General features: G+C 38.1%; 1 protein-coding gene across 1 annotated transcript in view; it reads left to right on the top strand.

Moving 5' to 3' along the window:
- ATP2B1 (ATPase plasma membrane Ca2+ transporting 1) overlaps window positions 1-20,552 on the top strand; it is a 72,167-nt gene extending 51,615 nt beyond the window's left edge. Inside the window, exons 8-23 of the mRNA XM_081926618.1 lie at window positions 141-179; window positions 2,065-2,220; window positions 2,398-2,612; window positions 3,034-3,276; window positions 4,800-5,056; window positions 6,215-6,452; window positions 7,463-7,642; window positions 7,727-7,814; window positions 8,200-8,306; window positions 10,238-10,429; window positions 10,634-10,847; window positions 11,032-11,243; window positions 12,217-12,324; window positions 13,045-13,227; window positions 13,543-13,629; window positions 17,231-20,552. Of these exons, the coding sequence (XP_081782744.1) occupies window positions 141-179; window positions 2,065-2,220; window positions 2,398-2,612; window positions 3,034-3,276; window positions 4,800-5,056; window positions 6,215-6,452; window positions 7,463-7,642; window positions 7,727-7,814; window positions 8,200-8,306; window positions 10,238-10,429; window positions 10,634-10,847; window positions 11,032-11,243; window positions 12,217-12,324; window positions 13,045-13,227; window positions 13,543-13,629; window positions 17,231-17,545 (2,834 nt within the window). The 3' untranslated portion in view covers window positions 17,546-20,552. The remainder of the gene's footprint in view (window positions 1-140; window positions 180-2,064; window positions 2,221-2,397; window positions 2,613-3,033; window positions 3,277-4,799; window positions 5,057-6,214; window positions 6,453-7,462; window positions 7,643-7,726; window positions 7,815-8,199; window positions 8,307-10,237; window positions 10,430-10,633; window positions 10,848-11,031; window positions 11,244-12,216; window positions 12,325-13,044; window positions 13,228-13,542; window positions 13,630-17,230) is intronic.
- The last annotated feature ends 205 nt before the right edge of the window (window positions 20,553-20,757 follow it).

Genomic DNA, 20,757 nt, shown 5'->3' with positions numbered 1-20,757 from the left:
AATTATAAAAAGTCTCCTCTTCATGCTGTTGGTGCAGCAATGCCCTTTAAGACTAGAAAATTCAGCAGAAGATCTCATTATCCAAATCTAAAAGTGCTTTGATCCTAGATTTCTAAAAACAACTATTTTTTTATTGGCAGGTAAAAAACAAGATGGGGCTATTGAAAATCGTAACAAAGGTAATTAACAGTACTTACAACATTAACTTGATTTTTTGAGCAAGCCGGATTAACCATAACTTTTAGGCAAAAGTTGTGCATCACTTTTTAAAACTATACATAGCTTAATCTTGCATCTAATATATGTAACTTGCCCTCACAATCTTCTGCTAGGATACAGTGGTGCCTCGCAAGACGAAATTAATCTGTTCCGTGAGGCTCTTCGTATAGCGGTTTTTTCGTCTTGCGAAGCAAGCCCATTGACAGCTTAGCGGATTAGCGCTACAACTGTCAAGCGGCTTCCAGCGATCAGCTGTTAAGCGGCTTATCAGCGGAACAGCTGATAAGCGGCTTAGCGGCTTAAGAAAAGGGTGAAAAAAGCGGGGAAAAACCGCAGGGGGATGCAAGATTTTTTTCGTCTTGCGAAGCAACCCCATAGGGGAATTCGTTTTACGAAGCGCCTCCAAAACGGAAAACCCTTTCGTCTAGCGGGTTTTTCGTCTTGCGAGGCGTTCGTCTTGCGGGGCACCACTGTATATGGAACTGATGGGATTCAGCAATGCCCCCTGCCAGTGGAAGCGCTGTGTAAGGACTTCCACTTGCACAATGGAACCTTCTCCCCTTTCTGCTGTCTGTACCCCCAAAAAATTGGCTAGGGGGTGGTGGCTCAGGAGGACCCTTAGAACAGCATGTGAGGGGAAGGGAGGAACAATTGTTCCTTATGGCAAGCTGCTTGTTAAAGCACGACATTGAATTCCTCCCATATTCTTAAATATGTTTAAGAGATTGAAAAGGGACCACAGGCTCATGTGCTCCTCCCCCAACACAGAGCTTAAACTGCAGTTAAGAATTCGATCAGTGCCAATAGTCACCAAAGTTAAAGCTAAGCTGGACTTTTGCTTAATACGGAGTTCTAGCTTGGGGTTCCAAGTGGCTCACTCTCAGATGCGGCGGAGTGAGGATGTAATTCTGTGGCCTCCTCTCAATCTGACCATGGTTTAATAGCAAGTCCAAGCCAGTTGATAGTCTGAAAAGTCAGTATTCTATTGCCGTGTTCTGTGAGGGTATAGTACTGTTCTTATAAATGCAGGATTGTGTCTGAAAATGGCAGCCCACTGTCACTTTCCCTTAGTGTACTTTCCCTGTCTCTGCTTGTGATGTCCAGTCAGTGAACATTTCAGCAACAGAGCCATGTTTAATATCACAAGGCATTGTGCTGTAATAAATCTATTTCTCAAAGCAATTTCTTTCATTCTCTGTGGCCTGAGATGCAAATAACTGTATCCAGGGGGCTACAGATCTTTGTTTGCCATGGACCCCTCTCTCATGCACCCCAACCCTGTGGAGTACTCAGGGAAGAAGGGCAATGAGTAGTGCCCTTCGTCATTGTGTTGGGCATGTGCAGAATGCTGTTTGTCTTTGTCTCAGCAGGAATAAAGAGAACTCCACTAAACACCCCTTGAGTTCTCTGAACTGGAGAAAAACTTGGGGGAAAGGATGCATGTATGCCTTCCCCCTGCATTTGACATGTGCCTAAAGCTAAGCAAACACCATTCCTTTTCCTAGAGTTTTCTATAGTTTGCAGAATTTGGGTAATAGGATTTTTGTTGGAGGCGTGCAAAACAGGCAAACATGGAGTAGGGAGTCACTGGTTGTGGATTTGTGGAAGTCAGTGGTAGTCACTAGGGTATTAAGTAAGTAAACATGATACATCCTGTTTAAATTTTTGAAATTTGGTCACATAAGCTAGTCTTGCTATCTATTCTTCACCCCTTTAATTTCAGAATATTAAATACATGCTGCTCTAGATATAGAATAAATGTCAATGACTAAATCTTTAATTTTGAGGTTTACTCTATAGTGTTAGGAGTGGTGGTTTATCTATTATTTCCCCCCTTAAACTTAGCAAAAGCTCAGGATGGTGCAGCGATGGAAATGCAGCCCCTAAAAAGTGAAGATGGTGGTGATGGAGATGACAAAAAAAGAAACAATATGCCTAAGAAAGAAAAATCAGTTCTTCAAGGAAAGCTCACTAAGCTAGCAGTTCAGATTGGCAAAGCAGGTATGGCTTATTTAGTGTTCATCCTTAATGCCAGATTCTTAATGAACAAGCATTCAACTGTAGATCTTTTCTCAAACTTAACTTTGTATTAAAATTTTGAAATGAGTTTTTGAGACCTATTTTTAGAGTTTTGTCAATAATATGAATGATTAACTGGTTCTCATCTCTTCCTAAAAGGATTGCTGATGTCTGCAGTCACAGTCATCATTCTTGTATTATATTTTGTAATTGATACCTTCTGGGTCCAGAAACGTCCTTGGCTTGCTGAATGTACACCAATATATATTCAGTACTTTGTAAAGTTCTTTATCATTGGTGTTACTGTCCTGGTTGTGGCAGTTCCAGAGGGTCTTCCACTTGCAGTTACTATCTCACTGGCTTACTCTGTAAAGGTATGTGTGAGAAACCTATGCTTCTGTGTGGTAGTACATTATGTAGCATAGATATATGTTGATAGATGTTTTTCCTAAGAAACTGGATCAATGAAATGTTTTTGAATGGTTTATCTGCTTGTTCTGTTGGTTTGTTCTGCATCAACCTATCTTTACAAACACTGTGGCCATAAAGTAATCACTCAGCATTAAATGTAACTCTTCCAAACACAAGGAATATGCTTGTTAAAATAACCCTTACAGTCGATGCATCTGTAAATTGATTTTAGCTTTACCCTCTGGGTACTAATTATAAAGCTTAAATATGGGATATCCATTGAATATTTATTATTGAGGAATCTCAACCTCAGCATGCACAATGACAAGTGAATTCTAAAAATGTGTTTAATGCTGTTAGACTGACTTAATCTCTTTTTTATAGAAAATGATGAAAGATAATAACTTGGTCAGACATCTGGATGCTTGTGAAACAATGGGAAATGCAACAGCCATTTGCTCAGATAAAACAGGAACATTGACAATGAACAGAATGACGGTAGTCCAAGCTTACATCAGTGAAAAACATTATAAAAAAATTCCTGAGGCACAAGCTATTCCTGAGAAAACATTGTCATACCTTGTAACAGGAATCTCTGTAAACTCTGCTTATACTTCCAAAATCTTGGTAAGTGTGTATTGGAAACTATTGATTCAGTGGTAGAGTTAAAGCATCTCCCATTGAAACAATAGGTCTCATAACTTTGGAAGGATTGTTCTCATTTAAATTCTTCAGAGTTCTATAATAAACATGATTACTAAAGTCATATATGTCATATATGTACATTACTGAAAGATTACTAAGCTGATGGGAAAGCTTTGATCCTTCTGAATAACTATTGGGAATATACCGTATTTTTTCCGTGTATAAGACAAGGGGTTTTTACCAAAAAATTAGGTTTAAAATAGGGGCTCGGCTTATATACGGGTAGTGCTGAGGGGTGTTTTCTTAATTTGGAGTCCCCAAAAATAGGAGGCGTCTTATACATGGGGAAGTCTTATACACAGAAAAATACGGTAATTGAAATGAATGTTAATATGATATTTGAGCTTCCTTGGCTATATAATTTTTTGACATTTGGTTTTTGAAATGCCAAATGGCTCTACATTTCTCTTCTCAGCTCTAATGCATTTTGAGTTGAAATGCATTTCCTGGGATATAGCAATAACAATAAAAGCATAATAAATAATAATAATGTAAAAGTTTGTCTATTTTCTGGATGAAATAGCATCAATTAATTCTGAAACTGATAATTTTATGCCCTGGCTTACTTAATTCATGGCTTAATTAGTTCAAATTTCTCAAGAACTAATGTATATGATCTACTGAAACTGTTCTGGAGTCACAAAGTTTCACTTGTCATTTTAGCTTTCTTGTCCTTTCAGTATTTTATCTGTTGCTCTGATTGGGAAGAGCAGTGAAATATGCAAGAATTGCCTTAGCAGACTCACCAAGCCAAAACACCAACCATTCTCTGTGTGGCCTGACAGTGCTCAACACCCCCTGTTTTTGCAGTCTCAGGTAGGCAGCAAAAACAAGTTTATTGAGCAGCTTACAGAGCATGGTTAGTGAATTGAGTTTGGCTTTTTGTGTTGTATTACGCAGTCCCACATACCTGCAAACTAGCAGTTGTACTGATTTAAGGACATGTTTACAAATGACACTATCCTTTATTTTTGTTTGGCCTTGGTAAAAGTGCCATTCCATGCTGAACACCAAACTACAAATGTGTCTCTGTGTCTTGCCTGGTATTGAAATGTGCACCTGACCTTTCTCATTGCACCATTATCCTGCCACTTTGTAAGAACTGACCCTCAGTTACTCATTGAGTCTAATTTAACAGCTTTCTAAGAACTAATATGACTCCTGAAATTGTCTCTGACTTTTAGTGCTTGTGCTCTGACTTGAGAAGACAAATTCGTAATGTAAATTTTTCTATTGGTTGCACTTTATGAACATTAAACTGCCCCCTAAACAGTGACATATTCTTTAAAGATGTGTGTAAGCTAAAATTTTCATCCAGTTTCAGCATATAACTTGCAAACCTTCAGCATATGATTTCTGAGATGCTGAATTCTAAGCTGCTGCCTATTCCTTATTTCCTTGAACCAGAAGCAAATTTCTTCTCAAGGGTTTATTCTGTCTTTCAGCCTCCTGAAAAGGAAGGTGGCTTGCCCCGTCATGTTGGTAATAAAACTGAATGTGCCTTGCTGGGACTGCTGCTGGATTTGAAACGAGACTACCAGGATGTTAGAAACGAAATACCAGAAGAGGCACTTTACAAAGTCTACACCTTCAACTCTGTTAGAAAGTCCATGAGTACTGTGTTAAAGAACTCTGATGGCAGTTTCCGGATATTCAGCAAGGGTGCCTCGGAGATAGTACTTAAAAAGCAAGTTAACTTTTTGTGGTCTCTTATCATGTAACGGTGTGATGAAATTCCAGAAATGGTACCTTCTGTTCCTTGGCTTTTAAGCACCGTATTTCTTCATTGTCCAAGTCAGGAGTTCTTAGAACTAGCTAATTTAGAAACCTTTCCTATAAGATGTTGGTATAGAGCTTGACCCAAACTTAAGCTAGTTACTTTCCAAGTCTTCAGTGAATACAAAGTTGCATTTTACTTTCATTAGTCATGTGATGCAATTACTACTTTTTGCTAGAGATTAGATATATAATCTTGTCGCTTAATCATAGAAACAGTGAAGTATTTCCTGCTCGTCTTCCCTTTAAGATGATAGTTTTCATTATCTGCCTATTGAATGAAATGTATTCTTTTCTTACTTTTTAATTGCAAAGTTTGGTGGTCAGTGAGGGCAAACTTGTTCACATGGACTGGGTGAAAAGGGAGGTAGAAACAGTCATTTTGCTTTTGCAGTTCAGGCTATTGTGTACTTTATCTTACAGGTCACACTGAACTGATTGCGGAAGATAAGGGGGGGTCTGTAGGAAAACATGACAATTCCGCTCCTGAACAGTTCCCTCTTTTGTGAAGACTTGTAGAGTTGACTTGTAGCCTTGACATTCTTGTGAATATATGAATATGCATTTTATGATCTGCTAAGCACTTACCCTACATATAAAATATGACAATGCCAGGACTACAGCACCTCTTACTGGAACGGATCTTGCTACTCTTCTGAGCCTTGTCCTAATGTTTTTAACATCTGAGTGAAAACCTTTCCCATTTTGGGTGCATTTGACTTACCTTTGTTACTGCTGGGCTGTGAGATGCTGGCAAAGGGGAGCAGGATAAACTCCTGGGAGATACTCCTAGAACATGGTAGGAATGCTGTACTGTGAATCCCTCCCCCACTTTTGTGCCTTCGCTAGCCTTTACCTTCCCTATTGCCACCACCAAGCATTGGCATAAAGATGTTCTCATGCTGGGAGGTGGGATGACAAGGCAACCAAGTTCTTCATGAAATCTGTGCTGGGATGCATGTGTATCTAGCTGCTGCAAGATTTAGGAATATTTAATGTTAGCCCCAGAAAGTACCTGCGATGCAGATGACCTTTTTTTATTGAGTGTTCTGAATCTTGAAAATTGTTTCTATTTTGTTTTCAGGTGCTTTAAGATACTGAGCGCGAATGGTGAACCCAAAGTGTTTAGGCCAAGGGACCGTGATGATATTGTAAAAACTGTGATTGAGCCTATGGCCTCAGAGGGACTCAGAACCATATGTCTGGCATTCAGAGACTTCCCAGCTGGAGAACCTGAGCCAGAATGGGACAATGAAAATGACATTGTCACTGGGCTTACATGTATTGCTATTGTAGGCATTGAAGACCCTGTGAGGCCTGAGGTAGGCGGAAACTCTTCATTAAAGTGTGTTTTAGAACATTATTTGCTAAAGTAATAACTTAATGTTCTGCCAGTGTTTGGAAACAATGCCATACTTTACTTTGAAAACAGGTGTAAGCATGTCAGGGCATTAAAATAATTCCCGAGACCTAATATAACCAAATAAAGATAAATTCACATCTTCATTTTGATTGGCTTGAGTTCCGTCTTCAAGTCCCTTTTAAGTAACTGCTGCAGATGGTGTCATTTTTAGGGAAACATAATGTGACATCCTGAATTTGTGTAAGGTGGGGTAGATCCCTCTGCCTCTTTAAGAACATGTATTTATCCATGCTCCAATGCAATAGGTGGTGGTGGTGGAAATCAGCTACTTTAAAAAAACACACACCGTAATTAAATACCCCAAATGAGAGAAATAGTCAGTATAAACAGCATGTGCATTTAATCTAAAAGTTACTAGACATTTGCAGAATGTTTTTTCCTGCCCTGCTGATCATGCTTAAGTCGTAGTTCTCTTAGATAGCAAGTGAACCCTCATAAGTAGTCTGCTGTGGTACAGGGTTTGATAACAAAACTTGTGTCAAATGTATGAGAATTAGGCTTTGTCTCAAAATGGCAAGGAACATTTTATACATTAGTTAAACAGGAGACTTCAGTCCCAGTCTCTCTCTCAGCCTTAAAACCTTTCAAAGATGGGTCACCCAAATGTTTTTAGTAAGTGCATTTAATAAGTTAACTGTAAGCTATAGGACCTTAAGTGTTACAGGTGCCCAATTGTTGCCATTAACACCCAAATACACATAATTATATTTGGAATATATGCCTAATAACATGATGATACAAAATTATCTATGGAACTGTGTTAAGCCATATTATTTCAACTGAAGGACAATTTGAGATTAAGTAAGCAGGAGGTTGGAGGGCAGAGAGTTGTGGATAAATAATGTTTCAAGCATGTCCATGTAGCAAAGCTTCTTCATAAACTATTATTTTTTTCAAAATAAAAATTAGGTACCAGATGCAATAAAAAAATGCCAGCGTGCTGGTATAACTGTGCGTATGGTTACTGGTGATAATATCAACACTGCCCGTGCTATTGCTTTAAAATGTGGCATTTTGCATCCTGGTGAAGATTTCTTATGCCTAGAAGGCAAAGAATTCAACCGACGAATACGTAATGAAAAAGGAGAGGTAAGTTTGGTTAATATTATTCCCTTGAATTTTGGTTTTTGAAAGTTTGCTTAGTTATAAAGCTAATCTAAATTATCTTTGCAGATAGAACAAGAGAGAATAGACAAAATTTGGCCCAAGCTTCGTGTGCTTGCAAGGTCGTCCCCCACTGACAAACACACACTGGTAAAAGGTAAATAAGCATTCTCAAATAGAAGGGTTGACTATAACTGATTGCTTTCTCTTGGAGCAGGGAGAATAAACTTTTTCTTTTAGCCCATGATACTTGTATTGATCTTATCCATCCTGTATCTAGGGCTGTCAAGGTCATCGTTCAAATCTGTAACCCTGCTCTGCAGGCATTAAAGGGCAAAAATTTAAAGAGGTGTTAACCAAAGTATTTTAGAAAAGACCTGTCCAACCATTTATTCAAGAACATCTATTCACTGACTGGATAAAGGTCTTTAGGATCAGGAGGCCATATCTCTTGTTAATACGGTTAATATTAGGTCAAGGCCAAACAGCAGCTCATGATTTGTATTTTGATGGCAATTCATATATCTGTACTTCCATTTTAGGTATAATAGACAGCACAGTTTCAGAACAGAGGCAAGTTGTAGCGGTGACTGGTGATGGTACCAACGATGGTCCAGCATTGAAAAAAGCAGATGTTGGCTTTGCCATGGTAAGTTTAAACTGCTGTCTACTGATTTTGATAAGTGCTCCTTGCTGAGCTGTGCTGCCAGTTTTCATTGTGATGAACATTTGGATTTATACCAAAGGTTGAATACATCTAACTTACACTCAGCAATGGCAAGAACAAATCTGATTGCATCTCCCTCGGCTTTCTGTTAACCCTATTCTGAAATAACCTTGAAGAGGGAAACTGCATAAACTTACAATGTCCATATACAGGATTACACATGTATGAAAAGTGAAACAGGACTGCAGTTGGGTTCCCATCTGTTCACCGTGTCAATTGTGATAGAAGCACAACTTGATTTTTCAGTATATTATATTGCAGCTTTTTTGGTGAAGGGTGGGATGTGGAGTAACTTGTGTCTCTGAATCTAAAATCAAAAGTAGGAACCTGAAGCTATTAATGTGGAGATGGCACAATAAACCTATGTTTTGATAATACCAGCTAAAATAGCTGGGATTCTTAGTTTGTGTAAAGACATATAAAGCCATCATTGAGCATTCCGGGGGGGCTGTTCTGAATGGATAGCGGTGGAAAACGGAATGTGAAGAAAACCTCAGAGAGAATTTTTGCTGTCGCTGCCTGAGGTCAGATTGTATGAAACTCACTTTTGGCCATTTTAATCTGAAGCGTGCTGGGTCATGAGAAGTTAATGTGGTTCATGCTAAGCTGATACTACATTTGAGCATTTATTGCTGAGATCAGGTTTCTTCTGTTCCTTTTCCTTGTCATAGTGGAATTGTGCCACTGCAACTAAGATGAGTGTAGACTAGCTTATCTCTTTAGAGTTTGGTGTCACTTACATGACGCTGAACCATGAATGCTTCTATGTGTGTGGGTTTTTTTTCTTTTGAGTCTGGTTCATTGATCATTCCAAGAAGTAGAAATGAATTGGTCTTGTTGCTCTTGTGGGAGGTGAAGCTTTAGCTTCCCTCCATACCACTCACATATGTAGTAGCATTTTAAGGTTACACTTCCTTTTTTAGTTGAAATAGCTGTGTTGCTGCGTAAGTAAACATTCTTTATACTACCAACAGTTTTTAACACTAGCAGCTTTTCAGATTTTGTGGATCATAATCATTTGACACAAGTAGCTGACTACTTTCCTTGTTGAAATGATACGTAAGGGACCATGCCTAGATTCCAAAACCTATTGCTTTCCTCAGCTAGAACTTGTGGAATTTGCTTAATGTGAATGGAACATTCAGGAGCTGTGCTACTGTGCCACCTAGTGGCTTTGGAGGTTAACAAAAGAGGCTTTAGAGCGTCAGGCTATTTTCATCTAAGCAAAAAATGTGCAAAATGTTGATAAAGGGCAAATGAAGCCAAAATGTGCCATTTCAGTTACTTACATTGTGGGTTTACTGTACTGGAATAGCTTTAACTAGCTTATGTGCCATGCTTCATCAGTAATATCATCCCTAATGGGAGCAGATGAAATTCACTTTCAAGATTTGTAGAGTCTACGCATTGCAATTCTGTAGTGAGAATGTTAGACTAAGACTCATTGAAATCAGACTTTCTTCCGCATGTGCAAAGGATTGGATTGCATGTTTTATTAAGTCAGTTAATATTAGTGTCAACAACTCTCTATCTCCAGATAGAAACCCGAACTAATAATTGTTGCAATTGATTTTTATATACAAATGCTGACAGTGTCTAGCCTAAACAATTGGATATGACACAATAGTTATTCTTCTTACCATTTGATATTACTTAAACTTGCTATCAAGATAGTGCATCATAATAATAGCTTTTGTACTGAAATATATGTTAAAAGCAAAGGATGAGACCACTGGAAGATGGTAATTTTTGGACCAGTGTTTTCAAGACTTGTGTGTGTACTTTTTAACTGCAATGTGTATAGCTGGAATGTTGTTAATCATGTTGTGACTTTTTGGGGATTTTTCTTTCAGGGTATCGCTGGAACTGATGTAGCTAAAGAAGCTTCCGATATTATTCTCACAGATGACAACTTCACAAGCATTGTTAAAGCAGTTATGTGGGGCCGAAATGTGTATGACAGTATCTCCAAATTCCTTCAGTTCCAGCTTACTGTCAATGTAGTTGCAGTAATTGTTGCTTTCACAGGAGCATGTATTACACAAGTAGGTATTATGTGTTCATTTTCAACTAGTGAAAATGCACACTTTGTATAAACTGATGATACTAGTTTTTTAGAGTGAATTTACTAGATGTATTTTTAAAACCACAGTCCCAAACCTCAATGGAGAAAATATTTAACTGCTGCATGGCTTGTTGGTTTCTAGGATATTTGTGTTTATGTATTAGGAAATGTATCGTTTTTGTAGGATTCTCCACTTAAAGCTGTTCAGATGTTATGGGTAAATCTCATAATGGACACACTGGCTTCGCTTGCCTTGGCAACGGAACCACCCACAGAAGCTCTCTTGCTGAGGAAGCCTTACGGTAGAAATAAACCTCTCATCTCGCGAACGATGATGAAGAATATTCTGGGCCATGCTTGCTATCAGCTTGTGGTTGTCTTTACACTCCTGTTTGCTGGTAAGAATTCTAGATTCCTAAGCTTTAACTTTTTAGAAGCTAAGTGCTTGCTTTGTGACTACTTCTCAAATAGCTATTTTAGTTTTCAAATGAACTCTTCAGTATTTGATGTTTACATGGTAATGCCTTACCTGAAAATCTAAATCAGCACTGGATTCTGAGAGTGTTAATCTCCCCTTCACAGGTGAAAAAATATTTGACATTGATAGTGGACGGAATGCACCTCTTCACGCACCTCCTTCAGAGCACTATACTATTGTGTTTAATACGTTTGTTATGATGCAGCTTTTTAATGAAATAAATGCCCGAAAAATCCACGGTGAAAGGAATGTATTTGAAGGAATTTTCAATAATGCTATATTCTGTACCATAGTTCTGGGCACATTTATTGTACAGGTGGGTTGGTTACTGAACTTACTTGATAAAGAATTTTTTACTTTTTGTTGCCAAAGTTTTTTTCTCTATATATATACCGGTATATATGTATACGTATATGTTAGGATACAGCATCCTTAGCAGGTCTAACATAGTATGTAATTTGGCTGACATCTTTAGAAATGCTTTAAATTTGGAGATAAAATACAGGTGACAGTTAAGGTCCTTATCTCTGCCCATTGTTCTGATGAATTCATAGATCCAACACGATCAGTTAAAACAATTTTGTTTGGAAATCTGATCTTTTCATATGTGACTTAAATCCAGCTACTAATTTCACAATTAAATGGGCATTATATTTGCATGTTAGATAAGACTGAACTTTTGACTCTGATCCAGTTCACTGTCAACTAAAGCTAAGTGTATCCATGTAAGAATGTGGCAGAATTAGTAATTAGTGTTTTGGATACCTGCACTGGAGTGTTAAATATGTTTGTGTGGTTCTAAAAAAATGAATTGCCCTGAATTACCAGAACTAACCTAGTAACTGCCCTTTAAAATGCACATTCATAGTTTGTATTGATTTATTTACTTCATTGCATTTTTTCTCCACCCATCTTCCCAAAGGAAACCTAGGGCAATGTACATACAATCCAACATAATAATATAAAATATTAAAGTACCAATATAAAACTACAATTAAACAATAACATTCCAGGAAGCAGAGATAAAAATATCACCCCATCACAGTTTCCCAGGGGCTTCACAAATCGTGACCTAGCTGTTGACCAAAAGATGCCAGTGGTTATGACAAACAGTAGACCAGATGCATTGGCAGAAGCAAGCTTCTGGGGGGGGGGGGCTCTAAAAATCCAACAGAAAAATAGCTCAGAGTTTTATTTTCAGAATAGACGGGTCAAATATTTGGTGCAGCATAGCCATCACCGACTTTTAAAAATATTTGTGTGATAATATTTGTGATTTTTCTTAACAGATCGTCATTGTGCAGTTTGGAGGAAAACCTTTCAGTTGTTCAGAGCTTACAGTAGAACAATGGCTCTGGTCAGTTTTTCTAGGAATGGGCACACTTCTCTGGGGCCAGGTAAGAAGCAACAGCTTTTTGTGCAGTTCACTTGCTGGAATTATCAGTGTTTCTGTTTGAAAAAATATGTGTTTGTACATCCTACACTCCTCCTATAGCAGGTGTGGTTTTCCCACCTGTAAGCAACTTGCTCCATTACTCCCACTTTGAAGTTTTGTAGGGAACTTAGGGAAAGGAAGAATTTGCTAGCAGTGTCACTCACCTGATGGTAAGACTTCTCTCCGTGGAATGGGGAGCAAGTTTTTGGCATTTCTGTCTTCCTCCCTGCAGCCCCCCTGACTCCCTAAACCTGCTGCAAAGGGCTGGGGTAACCCTCTGGAGCATATTTAGGAAGGACACAGTGGGGTGCAAGTGGGGGAAATCACTAAAAATAGCTTCTGTCTCCATTCACCTGATGCAAGCCATGCTGCCAACTGAGTGGCACAGTTAAATGCAACCAGCAATCTCTCTTCCTGCTGCTATGAGTTGTCGGTTACTGCCTTGGTTGCATCTATTACTGCTGTGCTTTCTACCTACTGTTTGCAATAGCCTCCTTTATCTCCCTGCACCCCAGTTAGTCACTGTATGTTCTGCTTTGTTAGAAAAGAAGGTTTCAAGTAAATGTTGTGGTCGGTGGGTGGGAAATCTCAGTTGTTTATCTGGAATTCCCAGAATTCCTCAGCACAGCTTGTGTTATAATCAGCTTTGACAAGCCTGTTAACTTCTTTCTCATGATTGTAGTTGATATCAACAATTCCAACCAGCCACTTGAAATTCCTTAAAGAAGCTGGTCATGGAACCCAGAAGGAAGAGATTCCAGAAGAAGAGTTGGCAGAAGATGTAGAGGAGATTGATCATGCTGAAAGAGAACTGCGGCGTGGTCAGATATTGTGGTTTAGGGGCCTAAACAGGATACAAACTCAGGTATGGTCTTGGAACAGGTAGGAGATGGTTAGGGATGAGGGGGTTATAAATCTTCCCGTTGTTCTTGGCATTGGTTGGGGGGTAGCTATAAACGGTGTGACTGAACTCTTTGCTATGTGGTCAAATGGTTGGCTCCTTAATCCCTCAAATTCCTTCTTTACTTCATCTCTAAATGCGCCTCTTGCTTCTTTACCTGCTCTATAAAAGTGCCTTTTTTTTCTTTACTTTTTATATGTTTTATAGATGGGATGCTCCTTTCTCTTGTTCTCTCTCTCTCTTGCTGAGCAAGCTGTCACAATCTCTGATTCCTTGCAGATGGATGTAGTGAATGCTTTCCAGAGTGGAACTTCTATTCAGGGGGCTCTAAGGCGGCAACCTTCCATCGCCAGCCAGCATCATGATGTAACAAATATTTCTACCCCTACACATGTAGTGTTTTCCTCTACTACTTCTACTACTACTACTGCTTCTACTACTGTGGGGTGTGAGTGCGTGTTCCTAAGTGCATGAAATTAACATTTCCTAATTCACACACCTAACGTTTCATTCTCTTCTTCAGTCCTTAAATTCATCGTTAAGACTTTTCATACTTTTTCTCACAAAATGGAGTCCTCGAAACTCTTTTTTTTTTCGTAGAGGGCTACAACACAGGTGGAACAGTTGCAACTATTGATTTACAATGAAAGCTGTGAACCTGCACATATTGTGCCTTGATTCTTGCAGAGGGGAGTTTAAAAAATATTCAGGAAACTGTTATAAATATTTGAGTATATGCCTTCAAGAATGACTGTTTGCAGGAAGATATACAATACAGTTCATTTAAATGTTTAAAGCTGGCAAATGTAAGTAGCTGGCTTTCACATCCTTGCTAAAGGGAAGTACAAAACATGTTGGGCATAACTCATGCATAAAATATTAAGGGTTTGTATTAATAATAATTATTAATATTATTTATACACCGCCCATCTGGCTAGGTTTCCCCAGCCACTCTGGGCGGCTTACAGCACATAAAAAATTGTAAAACATTAGACATAAAAAATTTCCTGAAATAGGATTGCCTTCAGATATCATCTAAAAGTCAGATAGTTGTTTATTTCTTTGACGTCTGATGGGAGGGCGTTCCACAGGGTGGGTGCCACTACCAAGAAGGCCCTCTGCCTGGTTCCCTGTAACCTTACTTCTCTCAGTGAGGGAACCACCCAAAGGCCCTCGGAGCTGGACCTCAGTGTCCAGGTTGAACGATGGGGGTGGAGACACTCCTTCAGATATACTGGGCCGAGGCCATTTAGGGCCTTAAAGGTCCACACCAACACTGTATTGTGCTTGGAAATGCACTGGGAGCCAATGTAGGTCTCTCAGGACAGGTGTTATATGGTCTCAGTGTCTGCTCCCAGACCAGTCTAGCTGCCGCATTCTTTCTTTTACATGGGGTTTCCTTCAAAGTTGGAAGTTCAGTTACTTACTGAGACTTGAAACTAAATATTTTCATTAATTCAAAGCAGTTGTTTCAAGTCAATTGCTTATATCAGGTAATTTGATGCATTTTGCCCCCTAGGTTATCTTAGCAACTATATGTAAACCTCAGTTTGGTTATTTCTTCAGCTTTCTTCTTCTTGTGCCTTTTTCACTCACAATATTGCCATTGTATGTGCTAACTGCCCTCTAAAATTAGTAATACTTTAAGATGGAAAGGACGTAACTTAGAACTTTAAATACTTGGGTTAAAATACCTCAAGCCTGGTATATACCTGGAAAAGTGGATGTTCTCCCCCCCCCCACCCACCCCAATAATGAAAGTGCCTGGTGGGTTTTTTGTTTTCAAAATAACAAAGGTGCCTAATTACATTGACATTGACCTGAGAAATCTTTCTTAGAAATACTGCTTCTCATGAAGTATTTGAGTGGCATGAAAGAGGGACGATACCCATAGAAATGGAAAGGCCCCACAGGCTTGTTTGCAAACTCTTGTAGTAAGAGGAAGTTTTCTTTGTCTGCAGCTAATGTCTTGATGTTGTGAGATTTGTATGTTTTTGGATCCCGGTCCAAGAGTTTTATGTGGTTGAATTTCAGTATGTTTCAAACGTCAAACTTAAAGAAATTACATGAAATATTTGACTAACATCAGATATTTCAAAAATAGAAATGTTATTTCCAATAGTGTCCATAATACTGAAAGTGTAGGGGTGAGCAATTATTTCTGTTGCTTTCTATTGATAGTTTGGTGACGATCTCCTTTCTGTGACTGGGGTGCCTTGTCTTTCCCAGTAGACCAGTCTCAAACCAATTTGGTGGTCTTTTGACCTCCACATGTTGCTTAGCCTATATGAATACTGATACAGAAGTCCAGGAATAAAAATGCATGCAAACTCACATGTACACAACATGCTTGCTGCTGTTCATGTATTGAAAGGTAACACCTCTTTCCAATATAGATCTTTTAAAATGGTCTGCAGTTGACTTCTGCCTAGTAGTTTTGATGCATTAGCTCAAGAATTTTTTTTTCTTGGACTTACTTTTCTTCTGGTAGAAAACCTTGTCGTGTTGGAAATGCAGAATTTTAGTGCAACATAGAGGGTGGGCCGACTGGGGTATGAGATTCTTCTATGAACAGGTATATCACAAGATTAGAATATAAACATTGAGGAGGAAACTTGCACAAGTCCCTTCCCTGAAACAAACTGATAATGTGAATAGATCATGTAAACATTCTTTTCGCAAAAGTGGTCTGACACATTTTGACCTAGCATTTGGTTAGCTAAGGAGGTGATGGTTCAAAAATCTATAAAAAGAAGTTGTTATGGATTTTAAAAATTGCTTATGTTTAAAATAGAATCTTGCCCCTTGGTTCTATATGTATTCTGACTAAAGAATGTGTGTTCTGGCATTCCATTTGTAATGAGGATGTTTTCATAAATGTCAAAGTTACGTGCAGTACAAGTGAAAACACCAGTCATTTTATAACACAGATTCTCAGTTTTGCAAAGGTACTATTTGGAATAGGATCAGATGGTTTATTTTCATAGCAGAAAAGTTATAATATGAAATGTCATAATGGGATTACGATTTAGAAGATAGCATTACATTCATACCTGTTCACAGTATTAAACTTCATTTGACAAACTGTGATGTACAAATTCTTTTCGCTGTAGCCTTTTCACTGTAAAACAAAATGAGCTGCAACAAATATTGGAGGTCTTTTATTACTGCCCTTTTCAGTTGTTTGGAAGACAATTACACTATAGAGTTTACGAAGGTTAAAATCTGTATTCATAAATCATGGACCAGCTGTTTCATGTGTTCTGGTGTTGTTTGAATGTGACTGTGATGCTTGTGTGTATATAATATGGTTGAAATACATGCCTCTTACAGATAGTATTTTATAGTATTTATATTTGTATTTCTTCTTGATTCTGCAAACTGTGATACAAATGACTATGCAAGTGTTCTGTGTGGTATATACTCAAATATTTACATTTGTAAAGTTTTTTTCTTTCTTTCTTGATATTAGAAATAATGTCAGCAATTTTGACACTGCTTACTATTGACTTATTCATACTTGGACACTCCATAAATCCAGGAGACACCATAATTCCCAGCATGATTGTAAAGTAACTTCCAAAATTCCTGCCATCTTTATGGTTTCAGAAGTCTAATGTTTTACTCATTTAAATTGGAGTAGATTTTTCAGATTGGCTTAATATATATATTTTTTTATCGCTTAGCCCATGTTTAATTTATAAGTGCAGCACCAGTTCAGCTTTGTAGGGTTTTGCATTTTTTACAGGGCACTTGACATTTTTATTCCTACTGAAGCCTGGCAGTGCTCTCCTGAAATGCTCTTCCATTTTTATTTTTATTTTCACAGTCTATTGCAAGTTCCACTGCATTACATACAAATTCAGTTCACTCATGTCTAGCTGTCTGTGGATTCAAACCCATAAAAACCGTATTCCCTTTAGAACAATCAGCCGTATACTGACATTTACGCTTTTCATCCTTGCAGATCCGAGTGGTGAATGCATTTCGTAGTTCCTTATATGAAGGATTAGAAAAACCTGAGACACGAAGTTCGATCCACAATTTTATGACGCATCCGGAGTTTAGCATAGAAGATTCTGAGACTCATATTCCCCTTATTGATGATACCGATGCTGAAGATGATGCTCCAACGAAACGAAACTCCACTCCTCTTCCACCCTCTCCCAACAAAAATAACAATGCGGTTGACAGTGGAATTCATCTTACAACAGACTTGAACAAGTCTGCTACCTCTTCATCCCCAGGGAGCCCACTACATAGTTTGGAAACATCACTCTGATTGTAAGCCGAATGTTAATACATTAGCTGCATTGTAAAGAAACAAATTGAAACTGGGTCTTCTCACTCACTGAGATGGGCAAGATGGTATTCTTGTCTTGGACTTCAACAAGAAGATATACTTGTACGAATGTAGATTTATTTTTTTAAAAAAAGCTTTCTGCCAGACTTGAGGGTGCTTTTTTGGGGGTGGGAGTAATAATGAACTCTGACAGATAAACAGTAACTTGGTTTAAGTGACCTGTGGATCATCAGCTGTACTTAAAAATGGCCCTTAAGAATGTCTTAGCGGAGCTTTCGTTTCTTGTTCCTTTTTGAGGAGAGGTCTGGAAAGGGCAAGGGAGCTCTGGATCACTGAATTGATGATGATTTTTCATTTCTGCTGTTGGCTGTTAATAATTTGGATTATTTATGTTTATAAATGATACAGATCTGTTTACAAGGTTTGTAGATACTTTTTTGTTCCTGTTCATAGATGGGAAGCTTCCTTATAAATGATGCAGAAAATATTAGTCCATCAAATACTGCTGTATTTTCAGGAAAGGGTGTTTCTATTGAAACTGTACTAAATTTTTGCCTGCAACTTACCTTGTTAAATATTGTAGATAAAATTGCTACTACTAATAGCCAAATAGGTAACACTAATGCTTTGTAAAAACAAAAAACAGGAAAAAAAAAACCATGAGCAGTGGTGTTCTGATGAAGTTATGGCCTCTGTCCTAATTAGTTTCTTAAACATTTACTACTTAATGGTTTTGAAGCAACTGTAAAAAATTTAAAAATTGAGAAACTTACTGAATAACTTCTGTTCAGAATTTAGTAGAGGATTGTTTAATGCAGGACAATGTGATGGAAGTTGCTTGAAATACTTTTGTTATCTCAGGCAAAATGGATTAAATCAAAATACATCAGAACCTTAGTCCTTTTTGTTTTTGTCTAAACACAGTAGCTTAGTGCTGTCTTGGTGAACTGTGAGTGAAGCTGTTTATTTTTTCTGATCTTTAGTATCTTTACAGCATGAGGGCTGCTGGCATTTGGAAAGTCATGAGTAGGTAGCATAAATGTTTTCTTTTTGTTTTGAAATTCATTTGTAAAAAAATAAATAAATCGGCCCTTTTGTTAAAATAAATATGCGGCAATGTTTTTTACAGGATTCAGCATCTTTACAAATTGTTGTTTTTTTAAATAGATTTTGGTGGCTTCGTTGAGAATGAAGTTAATGAAAGTTTTTCAAAAAAAATACGCTGGGTGATATCCAACAGTGTCAGTCTGCTTTTGCAAGTGAGCCGTGCTTGTGTGATAGGACTTGAAACTTCACCATTCTCTCCTCCCTCTGCATGCCCCCAGAATCTGCCCCATAGGATTAGGGGTCCCAGTGGAGCAGCTTGAGGGGGCATGGGAGGTGGCTACAAGGGAAGGGGAAGTCCTGTCTCATGTTGACTGGTGCAGTGCTGAATATCACTCACTGTTCTCATTGGTGCAACAGATGAGATTTGCGAATCAGGCTGGATATGTTCTCAAGGCTTAAAGGTCTAAATATTGGCAGCAAAATGTGTTCTCCTATAAGGTTACCCATGACTACTTAAAAAAGAAAACCGGAATTCTTGGAAATAAAGTCAGGTGGCAAGTATTGACTATCCTTATAAAGCAGTTTTTTGGGGGGCCAAAAATAGTACAGGTAGCAAGAAGTTGGAAAACATACACTTGAGTCTCTGAAAGCTGGATTTTTCTAAAAGCAATGTTTTGTAACAATCTGTTCCTCCTTTTGGGATTTCTTTTCTGCATCTAAAGCATTTTCTCCTCCTGCAAGTCTTGGATACTTTTTTTTCCTTTTGCCAGTGAAGCCAAACAAAGAGGAGAAGAATAAATAACTCAGATAAGTAGTTTGATGAAAGTACTGCTGAGTGGGAAAGTGAAACAGGACCCTTGACAGTAGCTCTTTGTGTGTTCTGAGTCATGGCTGAAGGCACCCAGGTTTCACTCTTCAAAGCGATCTGTTTTTAAATCCTTTTGTAAGAGCTGTGCCTTTCTCATAAGGGAACCTGGCATGCATCAGCTCTGATGGTAGGTGGTGTTTTGACCTAGTTGGAGGAGAGTAGTTTTGGGGAAGCTAACCTAACAAGGTAAAGAGAAGAGAACACACCATATATGTAGTGTGCAGAATTAAACAACTCGAGAATGAAATGGCTACACTTAAGAGTGCTTGAGTTGACATCATACTGGGGAGGTAATGCCTGATTCAAATGCATACTGTTTCAGTTTTTCAGTGAAATGATGTACAAATGTTCAAGTAAAATATTTAGGATTTTGGTATCGAACCAACTCTCTTCAGTGGGCATATATAGCCATCCTTAAGGTTTTGCACATTGTATCCCACTGTCAACCACTCATTCAAATTTTATGAATGGTTTCTCCTAGTCCCTTCTGGAAAATTCACTATATAGTCACACTACATTTGTACTTTTATGTAACAGCTATTCCAGAGGTTCCTTCTTGTAAGTGGAGAGGAAATACAGTTTGGGAAGGTGACAATCTTGTAACCAGGAGGAGAGTGTTCCTGCAACAGATATAGATAAGTGAAATTTAACTGTCGAGATTCAATGTAATAGTACTTGTTACATTTTTACCTTGCTACTTGAACACAATCCTGGGGTTTTTTTTCTGTCTGAATGGTAGTCATGATTGCACTCTACTGTCCAAAAATCTACTGTGAATTATACATTTCAGACCTTTTTTTAAGGAACTGTAGACTTTGTGTACAAATTATCCATTTTGATCCTGTTGACCAACAGTACATTGAGTCTTATAGCAAGTGTAAGTGTAATCTGAAATTGGGACTACTTGTTCAATAACGTTACTACTGTGAAAGCAACATACCATAACATGTTAGTTATCAAACTATCGTTGCCGCTTTTCAACTGCTGAGCCCCACATTGCTTTCTCTGGTTGTAAGGCTTTTTTAGCTTGCTCAATGTAACTTAAATAAATAAATGTGCTGTTTATCTGTCTCTGGATGGGGACTGAAATTTTTGAAAGTATTTATTTTATTTGAAATATATAACTTTATTCTAAATAAGCAACCAGCTTTGCATCTGTTTCTTAGAGTTGTGTGTGACGTGTACTGTGTTATTTTTATAATATGGAAACTTGTACAGAATTTCTGTTTGCAGAAGTTTTTTAATGACTTATGAATGTTGACTAAATGATGGAGCC

This window comes from Podarcis melisellensis, assembly GCF_964234715.1.
Source record: "Podarcis melisellensis genome assembly, chromosome: 10".
In the NCBI taxonomy this organism is placed as follows: Eukaryota; Metazoa; Chordata; class Lepidosauria; order Squamata; family Lacertidae; genus Podarcis; species Podarcis melisellensis.
This window is presented reverse-complemented; position numbering and strand designations above follow the sequence as displayed.